General features: G+C 34.5%; 2 protein-coding genes across 3 annotated transcripts; one reads left to right on the forward strand and one right to left on the reverse strand.

Moving 5' to 3' along the window:
* Positions 1 to 2,273: 2,273 nt before the first annotated feature.
* LOC145640429 (putative ABC transporter C family member 15) lies at positions 2,274 to 8,344 on the reverse strand. Of its 2 annotated transcripts, XM_081691715.1 has the most exons (11): positions 8,208 to 8,344; positions 7,126 to 8,033; positions 5,557 to 6,992; positions 5,307 to 5,393; positions 4,623 to 5,225; positions 4,364 to 4,528; positions 3,980 to 4,274; positions 3,356 to 3,876; positions 3,198 to 3,264; positions 2,874 to 3,113; positions 2,274 to 2,721 (listed from the first exon to the last, which is right to left on the reverse strand). In XM_081691715.1, exons 2-11 carry the CDS (start codon positions 8,021 to 8,023, stop codon positions 2,606 to 2,608), a joined length of 4,428 nt encoding a protein of 1,475 aa, XP_081547841.1. In that variant the 5' UTR covers positions 8,024 to 8,033; positions 8,208 to 8,344; the 3' UTR covers positions 2,274 to 2,605. The 2 variants fall into 2 exon arrangements, with proteins under 2 accessions (XP_081547841.1, XP_081547840.1); XM_081691714.1 differs by lacking the exon at positions 8,208 to 8,344 and having other exon boundaries at positions 7,126 to 8,200.
* Positions 8,345 to 12,784: 4,440 nt separating this feature from the next.
* Positions 12,785 to 14,676, forward strand: LOC145635372 (mitotic spindle checkpoint protein MAD2-like). Its single transcript, XM_081686682.1, has 7 exons — positions 12,785 to 13,021; positions 13,133 to 13,148; positions 13,255 to 13,385; positions 13,534 to 13,654; positions 13,752 to 13,855; positions 14,065 to 14,186; positions 14,309 to 14,676. Exons 1-7 carry the CDS (start codon positions 12,949 to 12,951, stop codon positions 14,372 to 14,374), a joined length of 633 nt encoding a protein of 210 aa, XP_081542808.1. The 5' UTR covers positions 12,785 to 12,948; the 3' UTR covers positions 14,375 to 14,676.
* The last annotated feature ends 165 nt before the right edge of the window (positions 14,677 to 14,841 follow it).

The following is a 14,841-nucleotide window of genomic DNA, read 5'->3' on the forward strand; positions in this document are numbered from 1 at the left end:
TGTGAAACCTAAACACTAACCTAACCCATTTTATCAAACATTACGTGTTAAGTTTTTTTTTTTTTTCAGATCTAGTTCGTATTGTATTGTCATATCACGTACGATAGATCAAGTTGGCCTCATACTAAAGATTTAATTAGTATCAAATATCTACCAATTTTATTAAGACATTGATTATTTTTCATAGACAAGTTAACTCATGTCAGTTTAATGTTATTCTCAACATATCCATTGGTTGTTGGTGTAGTGGTGATTGGGACTACACTTGGTAGGGAGGACCCGTGTTCGATCCCCCGCAACAACAATCGGGAGGGGACTGGAACCTAACCACCCAGAACTGATCCCCGAATCCGGATTAGCCCAAAGGGTGAACCGGATGGAACACCAAAAAAAAAAAAAATGTTATTCTCAACATTGTCATGTTCCAACCTTTTTAATTGAGCATATTGTGTTGTATTATCGTATCCGGGAAATACAAGTTACTCATCCTGAGTAACAACAAATGTAACTCAAAGGGTACAGATGTAATTTCGTGCTTTTAAGTTGGGGGTAAAAACGTCCACAACATATTTCATAGCAATGGATGAGTTCCTTCCATCCTCAACAACACCCTCCTTCTTCCTCCATTCTCCAACCAGTAATCCTTGGCCCTAGCAGTACCCTTCTTCTTCTCCACCGTTTTTCCTCCTTCCCTCTGCAAGAGTAACACCTCCGCTGGAACAAGATGTTAGCCCTAAGGGGTTGATATGGCCCTAATTAAAACTATTTGTTCCTAGGGTTTCGTTTTGTTCCGCCGCGAAATGGCGTTTAGGGCTTGAAGCCATTGTTATCGAAGAAGGAAGAAGAAAAGGGGGACAACGGGGAAGAAGATCAGAGATCGTCGGTGGACGGTGGCTCAAACGAAGAATGGTGGTGGTGGTGGTGGTTGTGACGAAAGACGAATAACGACGATGGTGTTGGTGTCTGTAACGAAGACGGGAAACGGAGAAGACGAAGGGTAATGGTGGTGAAGCGCAAACTGGTGGTGGTGGTGAAGCCCTGAAGCGCACTCAACGTTCTCCAAGAAGACGAAGGTTTTTTTTTTTAAAAAAAAATAATAATAATAAAAAAATGTGTAAAATTACAATATATGCCACTTGAGTAACAAATTTCGTTACTCAGGCTGAGTAACTGGGGCTTGCTCGTCGTATCTTGTAACCTTAAATTAAATTAAATTGAACCATTAAATTAAATTGGTTGTAAACACTTAACACTATGTTGGTTTTGAGAGTGTGGAGAACGGTTTCAAGAAGGCTAAGGGGGTGCATAGCTTAGGAGATTAAGCTATGGGCTATTGCTTGGTGTAAAGCAATGATGGATATCAAAGGGCTGACTTTAAATGGGCATATCTCAAGATCTATAATTGATATTGAGATGATTCAAGATGGAGGTGATAGCTCGTCTCAAGATCTTTCCAACGCCTGGTCATAAGCTCGATTTGGTTAAGAATCGAGGGAGTTATGGCTGTTTTAAGAAGAGTTGTCTGTGCAGTGCGGGAGTTCGACCGAACTCATGAAAGGTTCGGTCGAACCTAATTACTTCTGAGTATTTGAGGCAGAATGTGTAGCCTTTCGATTTCTAGAGCAGGTTCGGTCGAACCAAGGAAGATGTTCGACCGAACCACCTCATGTTCGACCGAACTCTGGGAAGGTTCGGTCGAACCATCGAGCCCCTGTTCAGCGACGCGATTTCTTTTATTTCGCTCGGGATGTAATTTTAGCCGTTGATCTTCTAGCACTATATATACTCTTGTATTGTCATTGTAGAGTGAGAATGAGATGAATGGAAAGATGTAGAGATAGAGAGAGCCTCATGTAAACCCAAACACTTAGGGTTTGAGTGTTTGAGAGGGTGAGTTTGGGGTGGGAGCTTTAATGGTGATTGAAGCTTGTAATCTACATTGTTTTTCATCAAATTGTTACTCCATAGTGGATTGGTGGGTTTTTCTCCTGGTTCTCAGGTTTCCCACGGTAAATTCTCCTTGTCTTGTTTATTACTTGTTTTTCCGTCTTCATGGTTGTTAATTGTTGTTAATCGCAAACTTAGCTAGCACGTTCGTAATCCCTTTCACACTAATCTACTCTTTTTTTTTTGGTGCGTGTGTGTGTGTGTTGTATTATCGTATCTTGTAACCTTTTGATGGCCGCTCTACTCTAGCTAAGTTAAGCTAAGCTACAAAGAAAACTGTTAGATTCATGGTTTGAAGAAGGCAAATATTTTCAGAAATTTGAAACTTGCAACAATCTCTTATTTTTCTTATTTACATTATAAAATTTGTAGTAACATACATCATTAATTCATGACATCCATATCATGTTTGATCTACTCAAGTTAGACTAAAAAAATTTGTCATTCCTATTTTTCTATATGCTCAAGGTTAAGAACTACTTGTACAGTCGTACATACATATATGTCACACATCGGATTCTAAGCTACTTGCCTACTTGCTCGCTCTTCTGCTCTTCAACAACAGAACCTTGAGGCTTCTGTTCACTTTAGCGCGAAAGGAATCACAATTTGAGTTATAATCTGTCATAATTCTCTACAAAAATTTTATACAATGTTTCTATATCTCGTCGAAATGCTTGGATGATCTACAGAGAAATTCCTTCACCAACTTTGAGAATGCAGCTGAACTGTCCTTCAACAATTCAGATGGAGAGTCATACTCGACGATCCTGCCTGCATTTATCAATCAAATTTGCAACATTTTACTCAGACAACACAACCAGAAGTACACAACAACAGGTTACAGCATTTATCAATATCAGTGTTGTCAGTGGGATTTTTAAACTTTAAGCAGGAAATAATCTTGTACTTCGTATTAAACTTACCTTGATCAAGAACCAAGACAAGATCATTGTCAATGACTGTAGGTATCCTGTGCGCGACAGTAATTACAGTACATCCGCTTGTTTCCTCTCTGACAGTCTTCTGAATCAGATTATCAGTTGCAGTATCAACAGATGCAGTAGCTTCATCCAAGACTAGTATTCTTCTCCTCTGTAGAAGCACTCTCCCTAGACAAACCAACTGTCTTTGCCCTACACTCCAGTTTTCTCCGTCTTCAGCAACTGCCACAATCAGCAAAGATTTCGTGAGAAATATGAAGAAAGTTTTATACATATATAATATCATGAATCAAAAAGTTCTAATACCAGGGGCATCAAGAAGTCGCGCATCCTGCCTTATAATACTAGCAAGACCGTGGCACTTGTTGAGTACCTGCACAAGTTGGACATCATACAGGTTATTACTGTTCTCTTCTTTAAGATGAAATGAACAATTTAGGGAATGCAGTTAAGCTGTTATGTACCTCCCATATCTGTTGATCAGAATGCTCCTCGAGTGGATCCAGATTAGCCCTCACATTTCCTTGGAAGAGAGTAGGGTCTTGGGGTATAATACTTAGCCTAGATCTTAAATCTTTCAGCCCTAACATACAAATATCGAGTCCATCAATGAGAATACGTCCCTGTGAAGGATCAACCACCCGAAAAAGGGCTTGTATAAGAGTTGATTTTCCACTGCCTGTTCTTCCAACAACTCCAACTTTCATCTTTGCTGGTATAGTGCAGGTGATCCCTTTGAGCACCATGGGAAGAGCAGGGGAATACCGGACATGTAGGTTCTCAAATTGAATAAATCCTTCAGTAGGCCAATCTGATTCAGGCCTGCAGTCTTCTATAATCGATGGAGCTTCACTTGGTAGTCGTGCAAAGTCAAGAATCCTTTCGACTGAGATCATTTTGTTCTCCACATTACACAAGTTCCATATTATCCAAGCTTGCAGGACATTCATATTTAGTCCATATGTGGCAGCTAGTCCCGACAAGCCTAATATCAGAAAAACAAACAGTTAATCCAAAAGTAGCATAAGAAACCATCAAAAGCGCTACATATAAAAACATAGACAAGGGAATCTGGTGAAGAAGCTTACTTGGATCAATGGCTGATCTTGGCAACATCACTAAGATGACTAGAACAACGAAGAACACCAAATTGAACAAAAAGTTTATCCTAACAGAAAGCCATTCCATAGCAGCGATGTTGTGGAAGGTAACTCGTGAATAATCATTCACCAAACTAAGAATTTTCTCATAAAAACGGCCCTCTTGATTGAAGCACCGGATAGTTGGAGAACCCACCATGCTCTCAGAGTAATGGTGGAGTATAGGAGATTTTCGAATACCAACCATCCTGGCCAACTCCCTCGCTGTTGTTATATAATACGCCTGCATCAGCAGATTGGAGAAACCATCAGCTTTGTAATGCACTTACAAAGATAAGCATAGAAGTTCACAATATCACATTGTTTGCTTACCTGATACCAACAGGAGATGGCAATAACAGCAACAAAGACAAGAATAATTTGCCAAGCAACTTGGGACATGAGAATAATTATACTAAGTAGTTGAATTAGAGCAAATACTAGTCCAGCTAATCTGTAAGGGATGTCCATATCCACGGTACTTTGGTCTGTAGAAGACTGCAAGGGAGAAGAAACCGAAATAAGGAGTCAGAAAAATACACAAGATTTGTATAACACTATGATAACTAGTTTTATTTAGTAGATTTGTTACCCTGCTGAGTATTCTACTGGTTGGTGTGAAGTCGAAAAAAGATATAGGAGCACGGAACACTGATTTGATCATACTGAGGAACATCTGCTGTGCAGTCTCGATGGAAATCGTGGAGAGAAATATAGTCCTCCCTAATATAAAGACACAACTACCACCCGAAAGCAGAACAAAAATAGCCATCAGTTGTTTATGACTGACTCGACCCTCTTCCTCTGTCGCCCAAGCAAGCCAGTAGCTGCTACCCATCTGTAATCCCTGAAAAAGAATCTGACATAGCAGGATGACTGGAACAAGACCTCCTCTATATGCAGCAGTGATGAAAGTCGAATATACATGCCAATTAACTCGTCCTCTTACAGCTTCCTCTTCATTGCTTTGTGCTAGCTTATCATACTGAATCGAGCATGAAGAGTTTTCTTCAATAAGTTCTGCCAGAGGAACTGAAGATGACTTTGCAGTTGAATTATGAAATACACCATCATTGGTATTTACTTGTTCTAGTGATTTTTGGTGAGCATCCATTTGTCTGACAAGTTCACCATCTGAATCTGTAATCAAATCTTCGTATCTTCCTGATTGAACAATTCTTCCGTCTTTCATCACCTACAGAATTGTAATTAAACATAAGCTTTAATATCGATAAAAAAAAGGTTGAGTTGCGTACTAATCTGACAACACAATTACCAGAACGACGTCCGCTGCATCCAAGAATTCCAGCTGATGGGTTATGTATACCACAGTCTTCTCAGACAACATTTGCATCAGAGCCTTCTGCATTACATTTCCAACTAACTATATCAGTATATATGTAAGCAAAGTATATATGTTAAGGGAAAAAAAATATAGAACTCAAGAATTTCAGTGATAAATAAATCATTCTATTTTGTGCATAACACTGTCAAAGGAAACAGAAAAAGAAAGCTGTAATACTTGCCTTGAACAGGTGTGCACCAGTGAGTGCATCAACGGCGCTGAATGGATCATCAAGGAAATAGACATCTGCATCACTATAGATTGCTCTAGCAAGCTGAATTCGTTGTTTCTGACCTCCGCTTAGATTGATACCTCTCTCTCCGACTACACACATATCAGCATCAGTCCACATCTGAAGGTCTTTGGTTAAGGCACATGCTTCCAAAACCTCCTCATAAAATGCCTTATTCATGTCCTTCCCAAACAATATGTTATCCCTTACTGTACCAGTTTGTATCCATGAATTCTGTGGAACATAGGCTTTTGTTCCATACACCTTAATCTCCCTGCCAGAGATTCTTGGAATTTCTCCGAGTATGCTACAAAGCAAGCTCGATTTCCCTGAACCAACTGACCCACAAACAGCAACCTTGCAACCCTTATCTATTTTCAACTGCTCACTTATTCTGATTGTAGGTTTTCTTGCATAATGATTGCTAGTATCCCAAGTATATTCACCACTTTCAATATCTAGTGCAAGTGTAGATGCTCTAAATTTACGGTATGTCAACAACTTCATCTGATCTTCATCCCTTAAGAAGTTCTCAAGTCGAGCAACTGAGACCCTTGTTTGAGCTATCATTGATATCAGTTCTGGCAGATTATATATAGGCTCTTGCAGAATCCTAAACGTAGCAAGAGCAGAAAGAACAGTTCCAGAGGTCAATGGTGTCTTCACCAAAATGCAAACACCAAAGGTAACCACTGACACTAATGTTGGCGAAGCCCAAAACAAGAAAGCAACCGCAGAACATGTGTAGAGATACTTACTCAACCAAGACTTCTCGGTCTCTCTCAATTTCAAGATTTTCTCCATAAAAGAAGATTCCCAAGAATGCAATTTAAGTACTCTCATGCTCTTCAAAGTTTCCATAGTAGCTTTGATTCTCGAGTCTTTAGCTTCCATGATCTTGGAATGTAGCATCTCTTGCCTACTAGCCAACGGTGTGTTGCAAACCATCACCAAGATCGTAGAAGCTAGAGCAGCAATGGCAGGCGTGGCACCAAGATTTATGTACAGAATAACTAGTGCAAGGGACACCTGCAAGGGAAGTAGCCAAATGCGATGAATGTACAAGAAGAAGTCTCCAAGTCTCTCAGCATCGACGTTAATCAAGTTGATGATTTTCCCATTGCCTTGACCAACAGCATACAGTTTAATGTTAAGAGACTTCTTGTACACCAAGGCAATGATAGCTGCTCTAACCCGAATACCAATTCGAGAAGCACCAAAATACCATTGCCTCTGTGATATTGACTCAATGCACTTAGCAATGAAGAACACTGCAGGAAGGGTCATGCCATCGTGGTAGCTTGAGTCATCAGCCTTTGTCGAAAGGTAGTCAACAAAGTGGGTGATGAGCAGAGGACCCATATATGAAGCAATAGTATTGGCACCTGGAATATAAATAATTAAGTACAATCTTAAAACAGAACAGCATGAATTTACAAACAGCAAGATCAGCACAACAAATTAAAGCCGAAGATTCTTAGAATTCAATAATGTAGTTCATTAAACAGAGAAACATACCAGCAAAGAAGGCATTGGTGAGCAAAGATCTCCACATGCTACAAAACACAGCATTTGACAAGGAGAACACATTGATCTTCTGCTTTCGAAGCGATTCTTCCAGCAAAGATGAGGCATTTTCTGCAGTTTCTGACTGAGGTACTGATGGGATATCAGCTAACACCAGCAGCTGATTCCTACCAAGTCTAAAAAGTGGATTAAGCCACAAAAACGCGATTTTACTCCAAAAATTACAGTTGCTGAAAGCAGAAAACTCTTTAGTACTACTCTCTTGCTCAGGATGCAACAATGGCTGCTCGAGTTCATGTACATAACTTCTCATACAACAACCATACAACCCATTGAAGCATAAAAGAAGTGTCAATGGAAAACCCAAGAAATCAACAAATTCGGCTTCTGGGAAATCTATAATGTTCATATCTATAGATGTTAAATGGGTTATAATATAATGTGTGACCAAAACCATATAAAAAACCAAGGAATAGACCCACCATACAATAAGAACCAAAGGCCATTTCTTGTCTTCTTTGAGAATTTTTTCTCTAGAATAAACAAGAATTAAGGTAGACAAAACCCAAGTAAATGCAGTAGAAATTGAACTATATGAGATAGTTTTATGGCACCAAAACAACTCATACAGACCATAACACAAATATAAGATAGACAATATTGAACTGCAAAATGGTGTTACTAATCTATTGTACAAATTTGAATCATTTCTACCATAACTTGCTAACATTTCTGTGGATTCTACTGCATTATATCTCCTTCTAATCGACTTTTGCAATAACTCGACGAAAACCCATGACAAGAACAATGTACAGAACACTACATTAGCTACCTCAAGAACAACCTCCATTGATAAACACTCTAAAACTCTATGAAAATCAAAACCCATTTTTAGAAACCTGCAAAAAAGCCATTGGAATCAGGCTTAGTTAATTAATATTGGAACTAACAAAAAAACCCAGTTCAGATTACAAGGCCTAACAACTTTGTGAATATATAATAAGACTTGAAAATGAAATAAAAACTATATAGTAAAATTATATATGTATCAAAAATGATTATGTTATGATTACCTGACTAATTCAGATATGAAAACTTTGGAATTTGAATCAGTTCAAAGATTATAGGAGGAGAATTTTTCACTAGCACGTGGCTTTGAGCAGTAGTGAACAAACTGATCTATGCTTTACACAAGATGGCTTGTGTTTTGGTTTGGTCACCTTTATATTTTTTTTTATTTATTCAACACCTAATAATTTTAAATTTATCCTAGAAAATGAATTTTTGTGTAACATAAAAACAAAAAGGGGACCATATTTATATTTATGAAAATACAATTGACTAATATACTGCAGTATAGTGTACTTTCTTTCTGAGTTTTGCTCTCTATGTGACTAAACATGTGTTACATGTCCATATTTATAACATTATTACGTGTGACTTCACATATGTCTTCATTTTGGTGACATTGATTACGGATAAAGATAAATATCGCACAGGCCTATCTAGTTCAGTCGATGAGTTTATGGAGTTAATATTAAATATTTTGAGATCGCATTTTGTTTATAAAGTACTATTTATGTTCAAGATGTTAATCTTAAGACGAAAAAAAATAGATAATATTTAATAGTTATCTTGAAGTAGACAAAATGACAAATTAAGGATGAGTGAGGTGTGTAACATGTATTGAAAGTTGAGAGTTGTTCAACTAGTCTTTTTTGTAAGAATTGTTTGATTGATTTGTGCTTAACTTTTAAGGTGCATCAAAATAACAACAAAGAAGTAAAAGACAAACTTTTTAGTGTGTTAGCTAGATCTAATGTAGATAAAATATTTACCTTATGATTTTAGCTATATACTAGTATATTACATACTTCATTTTTTATTAATTTATTTGTTATTTTTATTTTATTATATCATTAGACTTTTTTATTTCTTATTATAAGCTCTAAAAACAAATGTTGCTAGTTTAAATGTTATTGAATTAGGTTTAAAAACATTATTTTATTCATAAAATATTATTTTGTAAATTAATGAAGACATTAATAATCAAATTTTTCCTGGTATATTTTGTATAATTTATAAATTTTCTCCTACTATTGTTTGGATAACCCAATAATCATATCCAATTTCCAATCTAATATCTTTCCTACCGAACTAGTGGAACGTTGGTTGGTCATTTGATCCTTTGTACACATGGGAAGAGAATAATATAATGTCATTTCTTTAATTTCAGGTCCACTAATTTATTTGTTTTTGAACAATTTTTTTTTGTCAAATGTAGTTGAATCAAATTATACACACTCCTATTATTCACTAGTACTTGAAGCTAACACTTCACCAAGTGCTACTCCAGGTTCGTGTATCTTCAATTGTCCTATCAATTCATTTCAATATTCAAGGGATCTTTACAAATTAAAATCTACTTCCTCTGTTTTTTTTACTTGATCTGTTTTTTTATTACGCTTGCCAATACAAAACTTTAACGGTTAATAACTTCAATTCTCCATAATTAAAAAAATATAAAAGTTATATATTATGATAGTAGTTGTTGAGACGAATTCAATGATCCAATATAAATATGTTTTTTCTTACATATTATTCACAAAACACGGTCAAATGAGGGGTGATGAGTAGTGTAAAAGTCAAAGCGGGTCAAGTAAAAAAAATGGAGGAAGTAGTTATTATCACCAGCCCTGTCAATTGTTGATTAGAGCATTTTATTTGGATGAAAGATTTTTTTTTTTTTTTTTTTTTAAAAAAGGGCTTATAATGATGATCTATGAATATCAAACACATCGGACAATACATAAAAGAACATGACATATCACCTCAATAGAGTGATAATGTTTATGGACATTAAAATCAAAACTTCATAATAAAGTCACATACTTCCTCCGTTTTTTTTATTATTCATCATAAGGGCTAGGTACAAATATTTTGAGAGTGAAAAAAGTAAGAGAGAGAAGGTAAAAATACAAAATTGCTCATGTGACATATTGATAAATTAAAAAGTAGTGTGAAAAGGTAAAGGTATGTTGGGTATTTGTAGTGTGAACACAAATAATTTTTTTTCCTACAGAGAAAATGGTGCAATATTTGTGAAAATTCATAAAAAGGCAAGTGGTGTAATAAAAAAACGGAGGAAGTATTATTTTGCACAATTAATGTCAATAAAAAAAAAAAAGGTTAAATTACATCAAATTTTAGCGAGTATTTTAAGCAATCTGTGACTACTGACTTAGATCAAATTACATCAAATTATTTCGTTGAAAAAAATACATCAAATTCTTTTTTACAATTTATCATCTATCATTAATCAGTCTCTCTCTCTTAACTAGTTGTTTCATAGTTTCTTAATATCTTCTATTGTCCTATTCAACTTTTACTTTTCTTCTCATGTAAATAAAAAAAATAAAAAATAAAAATAAAAACTAAGAGAATAGTGGTGAAGCATCTTCTCAAAGACTAAAGATTAAAGAGAGTACGTGGAAGATAAAAGTAGGCGTGTGCATGCTCAAAGCCAACCCACTTTTCATGTGTGCCCCTCACGTGCTCTTTTTTGGACGTGTTTGCCATTTACAATTAATATTCATCTTTTATTTTGGGAATTTTCATGGGAAGGAAGAAGCAAGCCCTACCGCTTTCCGATTACCTTTGGCCATTCCTTTGATTATCATCTCATAATCTTCTGGTATTAGAATGTACCCGTGTTAATACATTGGATATATTTTACAGAGAAAATAATTTTATTACGTAATTAGTTGGACAGATAGATGTTATGAAAAGTTGTGAGTATAAGTTTTAAAACTAATTATACTTGTATTAAATTATTGGTGAAATGTATATGAATCATATACATTCACTACTAGTAGTCTATACAATGTAAAGATGTGGTATAATGGATTACATTCAGTTTTCTAGTATTGCTATCAATATGTGGATTTATACACAAAAGGATAAATGAATTAATAATCCTACAAACCAAACTTATACCAATCTTAACGATAGCTAATTAATTAATAATTAGTAGTATTAAACTAATAATAAGTACAATTTTAGGTATTTGGAATCTCAATTTTATATACAAGTTGGTCTCTTTAATTTCAATGGAGCTATATGCACCTACAATGCTATTTACTTGGTGATACATAGATAATTTAGATGATTAGATCGGCCTCAACGGTGCATACAAACACTATCTACAATTACCCAGGCCAAAAAAAAAATAAAAAAAATATTAGGCTACCCTTTAAACATTTTAATAATTATTACTCCATATTTTAAATATGAAGTATACAGTTAGAAAAGAGCAATGATACCCCTCCAATCATATAAGGGTAAGGAATTTAGAATCTCTTTGTAGGTTAAGATAAGTCTAGATTCCAATTTTATTCAGAGGCATGTTTATTGACCAACATTAATATTAATTAGTACTCCTTCCGTTTCATAATATTAGTCCCATATATTATTTTGGACGTTTAAAAAAGATCTACCCATATTGAATATATTTCATTTATAACTTGATTTTTTTGGAATTAATTGATTGTAAATTGATAACATGACTCTAAGTAAGGAAATATTTACCTTAAATTATGCAATTATGACCTGTGTTTTCCTAATAAAAAATCAAAAAATTTAAATAAGGTAAACTAATTATGAATTGTGTTGTACTTTAATGTAAGATTTCAAATATATTTCTTTTCTTATTTTATGTGACTGATTCTATATGGGACTAACATTATGAAACGGAGGGAGTATTTAGCAGTGAATTAATATTCTTGAATCATTGTTAATGAGTATAGCCAAAATGAGATCCTCAACTTTCACCAAATTGCATTTTGGTCGCTCAACTTGGTTTGAGTCATTTAGGGATAAGACTTGAAATATTATCACATGGGCTATATAATTCCTATAAATATAGATTTTTATCAGCTAGATCTAATGGTAGATTACTTGCTTACTTGAACAACAAACTAAGTATGGATTTCACTTCCCTCAAAGTGGATGGAATTGAAATCCTTAAAATTCAACTCAATCTGCGAACTTGCTAATGCCTAGCAGTTGATAGTCACCTGGCTCCTACACCCAAAGGTTGAGGCTAAACTCTCTAGCTAAGCTAATGCCATGATAAAAGATCAATAGAAAAAGAGATTCTCACATTCATATACCCCCAATAGGGCCAATTCTTGTCACAAAATTGACCATGATGAAAATAAATTAAAACGAGTAACAAGTCATCAGTAAAGATATGTGATTAATATATATTGTGATTAATATATATCCATGGTTACCCCCATTGACATTATTATTGAATGGTATATCCATTAACAATTACCAAAAACCTATAAAACAAACCAAAAACTTTTTTTTACCCTCAAGTCAAATATCGGACCCAATACAATTATAAAGAAAAAGGGATTTAATTTAATAAGAAAAAATAAAAACTTCACACATTGTAATAGTAGTACGTGTAAAGCTACAACCACATGTGTGAGTCTCTCTCAACCGTTGGATCAGACAATTTTCAAATTACAAACCGACCGTTGCTTTTGGATTTCCACTTGAGACTTGTAATAGTGGAGCCAAAAACCCAGAAAAACTAGCCGTTACCTCTTTTTCTCTCCCCTTTTTTGGTAGAATTTTATTTTAATTCATCAATCGATCAACTTTTAATCCCCAATTTTACAAACCCTTTCATATTCAATTCAATTCACTTCAATAACTAAAACCCTTCAAATTTTTTCATTCATCAGTTTCATTTACACCCACAAAACCAAATCAGTCAAACATCAACAACACCCACAATCTTCAATGGCTTCTAAAACTGTTGCTAAGGATATCATCACTCTTCGTGGCTCGGCCGCAATCGTAAGCGAGTTCTTTGGTAATCAATTTCTTGATTTTTTTCCTTCTTTGAGTTATTTTCTTCCAAAAAAGAAAATTCCCCTTTTTTTTTTTTTCCATTTTCTTAAACCCTTTTTGTTTGAATTTTCAGGGTACGCAGCAAATAGGTGAGAAATTCATCATTTGGGTCAATAAAAGTTTGAATTTTTTCTTTATTTTTACAAATTGTTGATTGATTTATCTTATAATTATTGTTAATTTTGTTATTATTAGTATATTGTATAATCGAGGGGTATACCCAGAAGAAAGTTTTGGGAAAGTGAAGAAATATGGATTGCCATTGCTTCTTACTCAAGATGAAGGTGTTAAATCTTTCATTGCTAATCTTACTGCTCAACTTTCAGGTAATTTATTATTTTTTGAAATTTTTGGGTTTTTTTAATAAAACCCCAATTTTCTACTCAATAAATTTAATTAAATTACTGGGAATTTTTTAAATTTAATGTTCTGGGATTGTTTTTTATATATATATTTGTTGAATTTGGATTGCAGAATGGCTTGAAGCAGGGAAATTACAGAGGATTGTTCTGGTGATAATGAGTAAATCTACAAATGAAGTTCTTGAAAGATGGAATTTCAGTATTGAGACTGATAATGAAGTTGTAGAAACTGGGTATAAAAATAAAAAATTTAAAATATATATAGTTATTTTCCTATAAAAATTATAAATTTTGTTATTAATTTTAATATTGGGTATGATTTAATTTCAGGGTATCAAGGGAAAAGAGTGACAAAGAAATAATGAGGGAAATACAAGCAATTATGAGGCAGATTGCTTCTAGCATCACTTACTTACCTTGCCTTGATGAACCATGTAATTATTATTGCTATGATTTTCTTCTATTGTTATTGTGTAAGATTGAAATGTTTCTATTTTTTTCTTTTAGAAAATATAGTAGTCGCGCATTTATTATATTAGGATGTTCGGAAAAAGTTATCGTAATTTATTGTGTGATTTACCGGTTTTACCCTTACTAAGATCGAGTAATAGAAAGAGTGTAATGTCTTTGTTATGTTACACAGGTGTTTTCGACGTGTTGGCGTACACTGACAAGGATGTAGCTGCTCCTCTCACTTGGATTGAGAGTGATCCCAAATTGATTTCCAACCCCCAAATGGTGAAATTACATTCTTTTGATACCAAGGTAAAAAATAAATTGAAACAGAAGCAGTTAGTTTCTTACATTAATATTTTCCTAACTTCTTCATTAGATGTAAAATGTTGTCTTCTGAGAGTTTTAACACACAAAATAAACTTTTGATGCAGATTCACAAGGTTAACACTTTAGTATCTTACAAGAATGATGATGATGATGAATTGGATGAACAATAATCGCTGACAGTCTGTGATTTTGGAGAAAAATCGAATGAACTACGAAGTATTATGTTTGTTTTCTAGTATGTGTCAATGTGGTAATGTGAATCATTGATTCACAATTTTGTATCTGGGATTTGAAGTTTGTAATTTTGTATTACTATCAGTCACTGCCCTTCCAAAACTATTACCAGTGTTATATGGAGTACTATGTATCTAAAAGTGTTGGATTGAAGTTGATCCAATGTTAGCTGTGATTGTGACTTGTGAGAATACAGAAAACTGCATTCATCAGTCTTTCCCTGAATGTTAAACCACTAAGAAGATAATTGCAAGTTTCGTTTAGCTAGAATTCACCAGTCTTTCCCTGAATGTTAAATACAGATGCACGATCATTGCAGATGTACTAAATTTGCTGAAATTTTATTCATGTTTGAAATAGAAATGCTCATTGTATAAGACTGCATATGTTTATAACTGTCATT

The sequence above is a fragment of the Chenopodium album genome, chromosome 1 (assembly GCF_948465745.1).
Source record: "Chenopodium album chromosome 1, dcCheAlbu1.1, whole genome shotgun sequence".
In the NCBI taxonomy this organism is placed as follows: domain Eukaryota; kingdom Viridiplantae; phylum Streptophyta; class Magnoliopsida; order Caryophyllales; family Amaranthaceae; genus Chenopodium; species Chenopodium album.

Bases quoted from the DNA above. Each gene is read 5' to 3' on its own strand.
- LOC145635372 (XM_081686682.1), top strand. From the start codon at position 12,949: ATGGCTTCTAAAACTGTTGCTAAGGATATCATCACTCTTCGTGGCTCG. The intron at 13,386-13,533 runs GTAATTTATTAT...TTTGGATTGCAG, and splicing joins TCTTACTGCTCAACTTTCAG to AATGGCTTGAAGCAGGGAAA. The intron at 13,856-14,064 runs GTAATTATTATT...TATGTTACACAG, and splicing joins ACCTTGCCTTGATGAACCAT to GTGTTTTCGACGTGTTGGCG.
- LOC145640429 (XM_081691715.1), bottom strand. From the start codon at position 8,023: ATGGGTTTTGATTTTCATAGAGTTTTAGAGTGTTTATCAATGGAGGTT. The intron at 6,993-7,125 runs GTATGTTTCTCT...TTTATATTCCAG, and splicing joins CACCAATGCCTTCTTTGCTG to GTGCCAATACTATTGCTTCA. The intron at 4,529-4,622 runs GTAACAAATCTA...TCTCCCTTGCAG, and splicing joins CCAGTAGAATACTCAGCAGG to TCTTCTACAGACCAAAGTAC.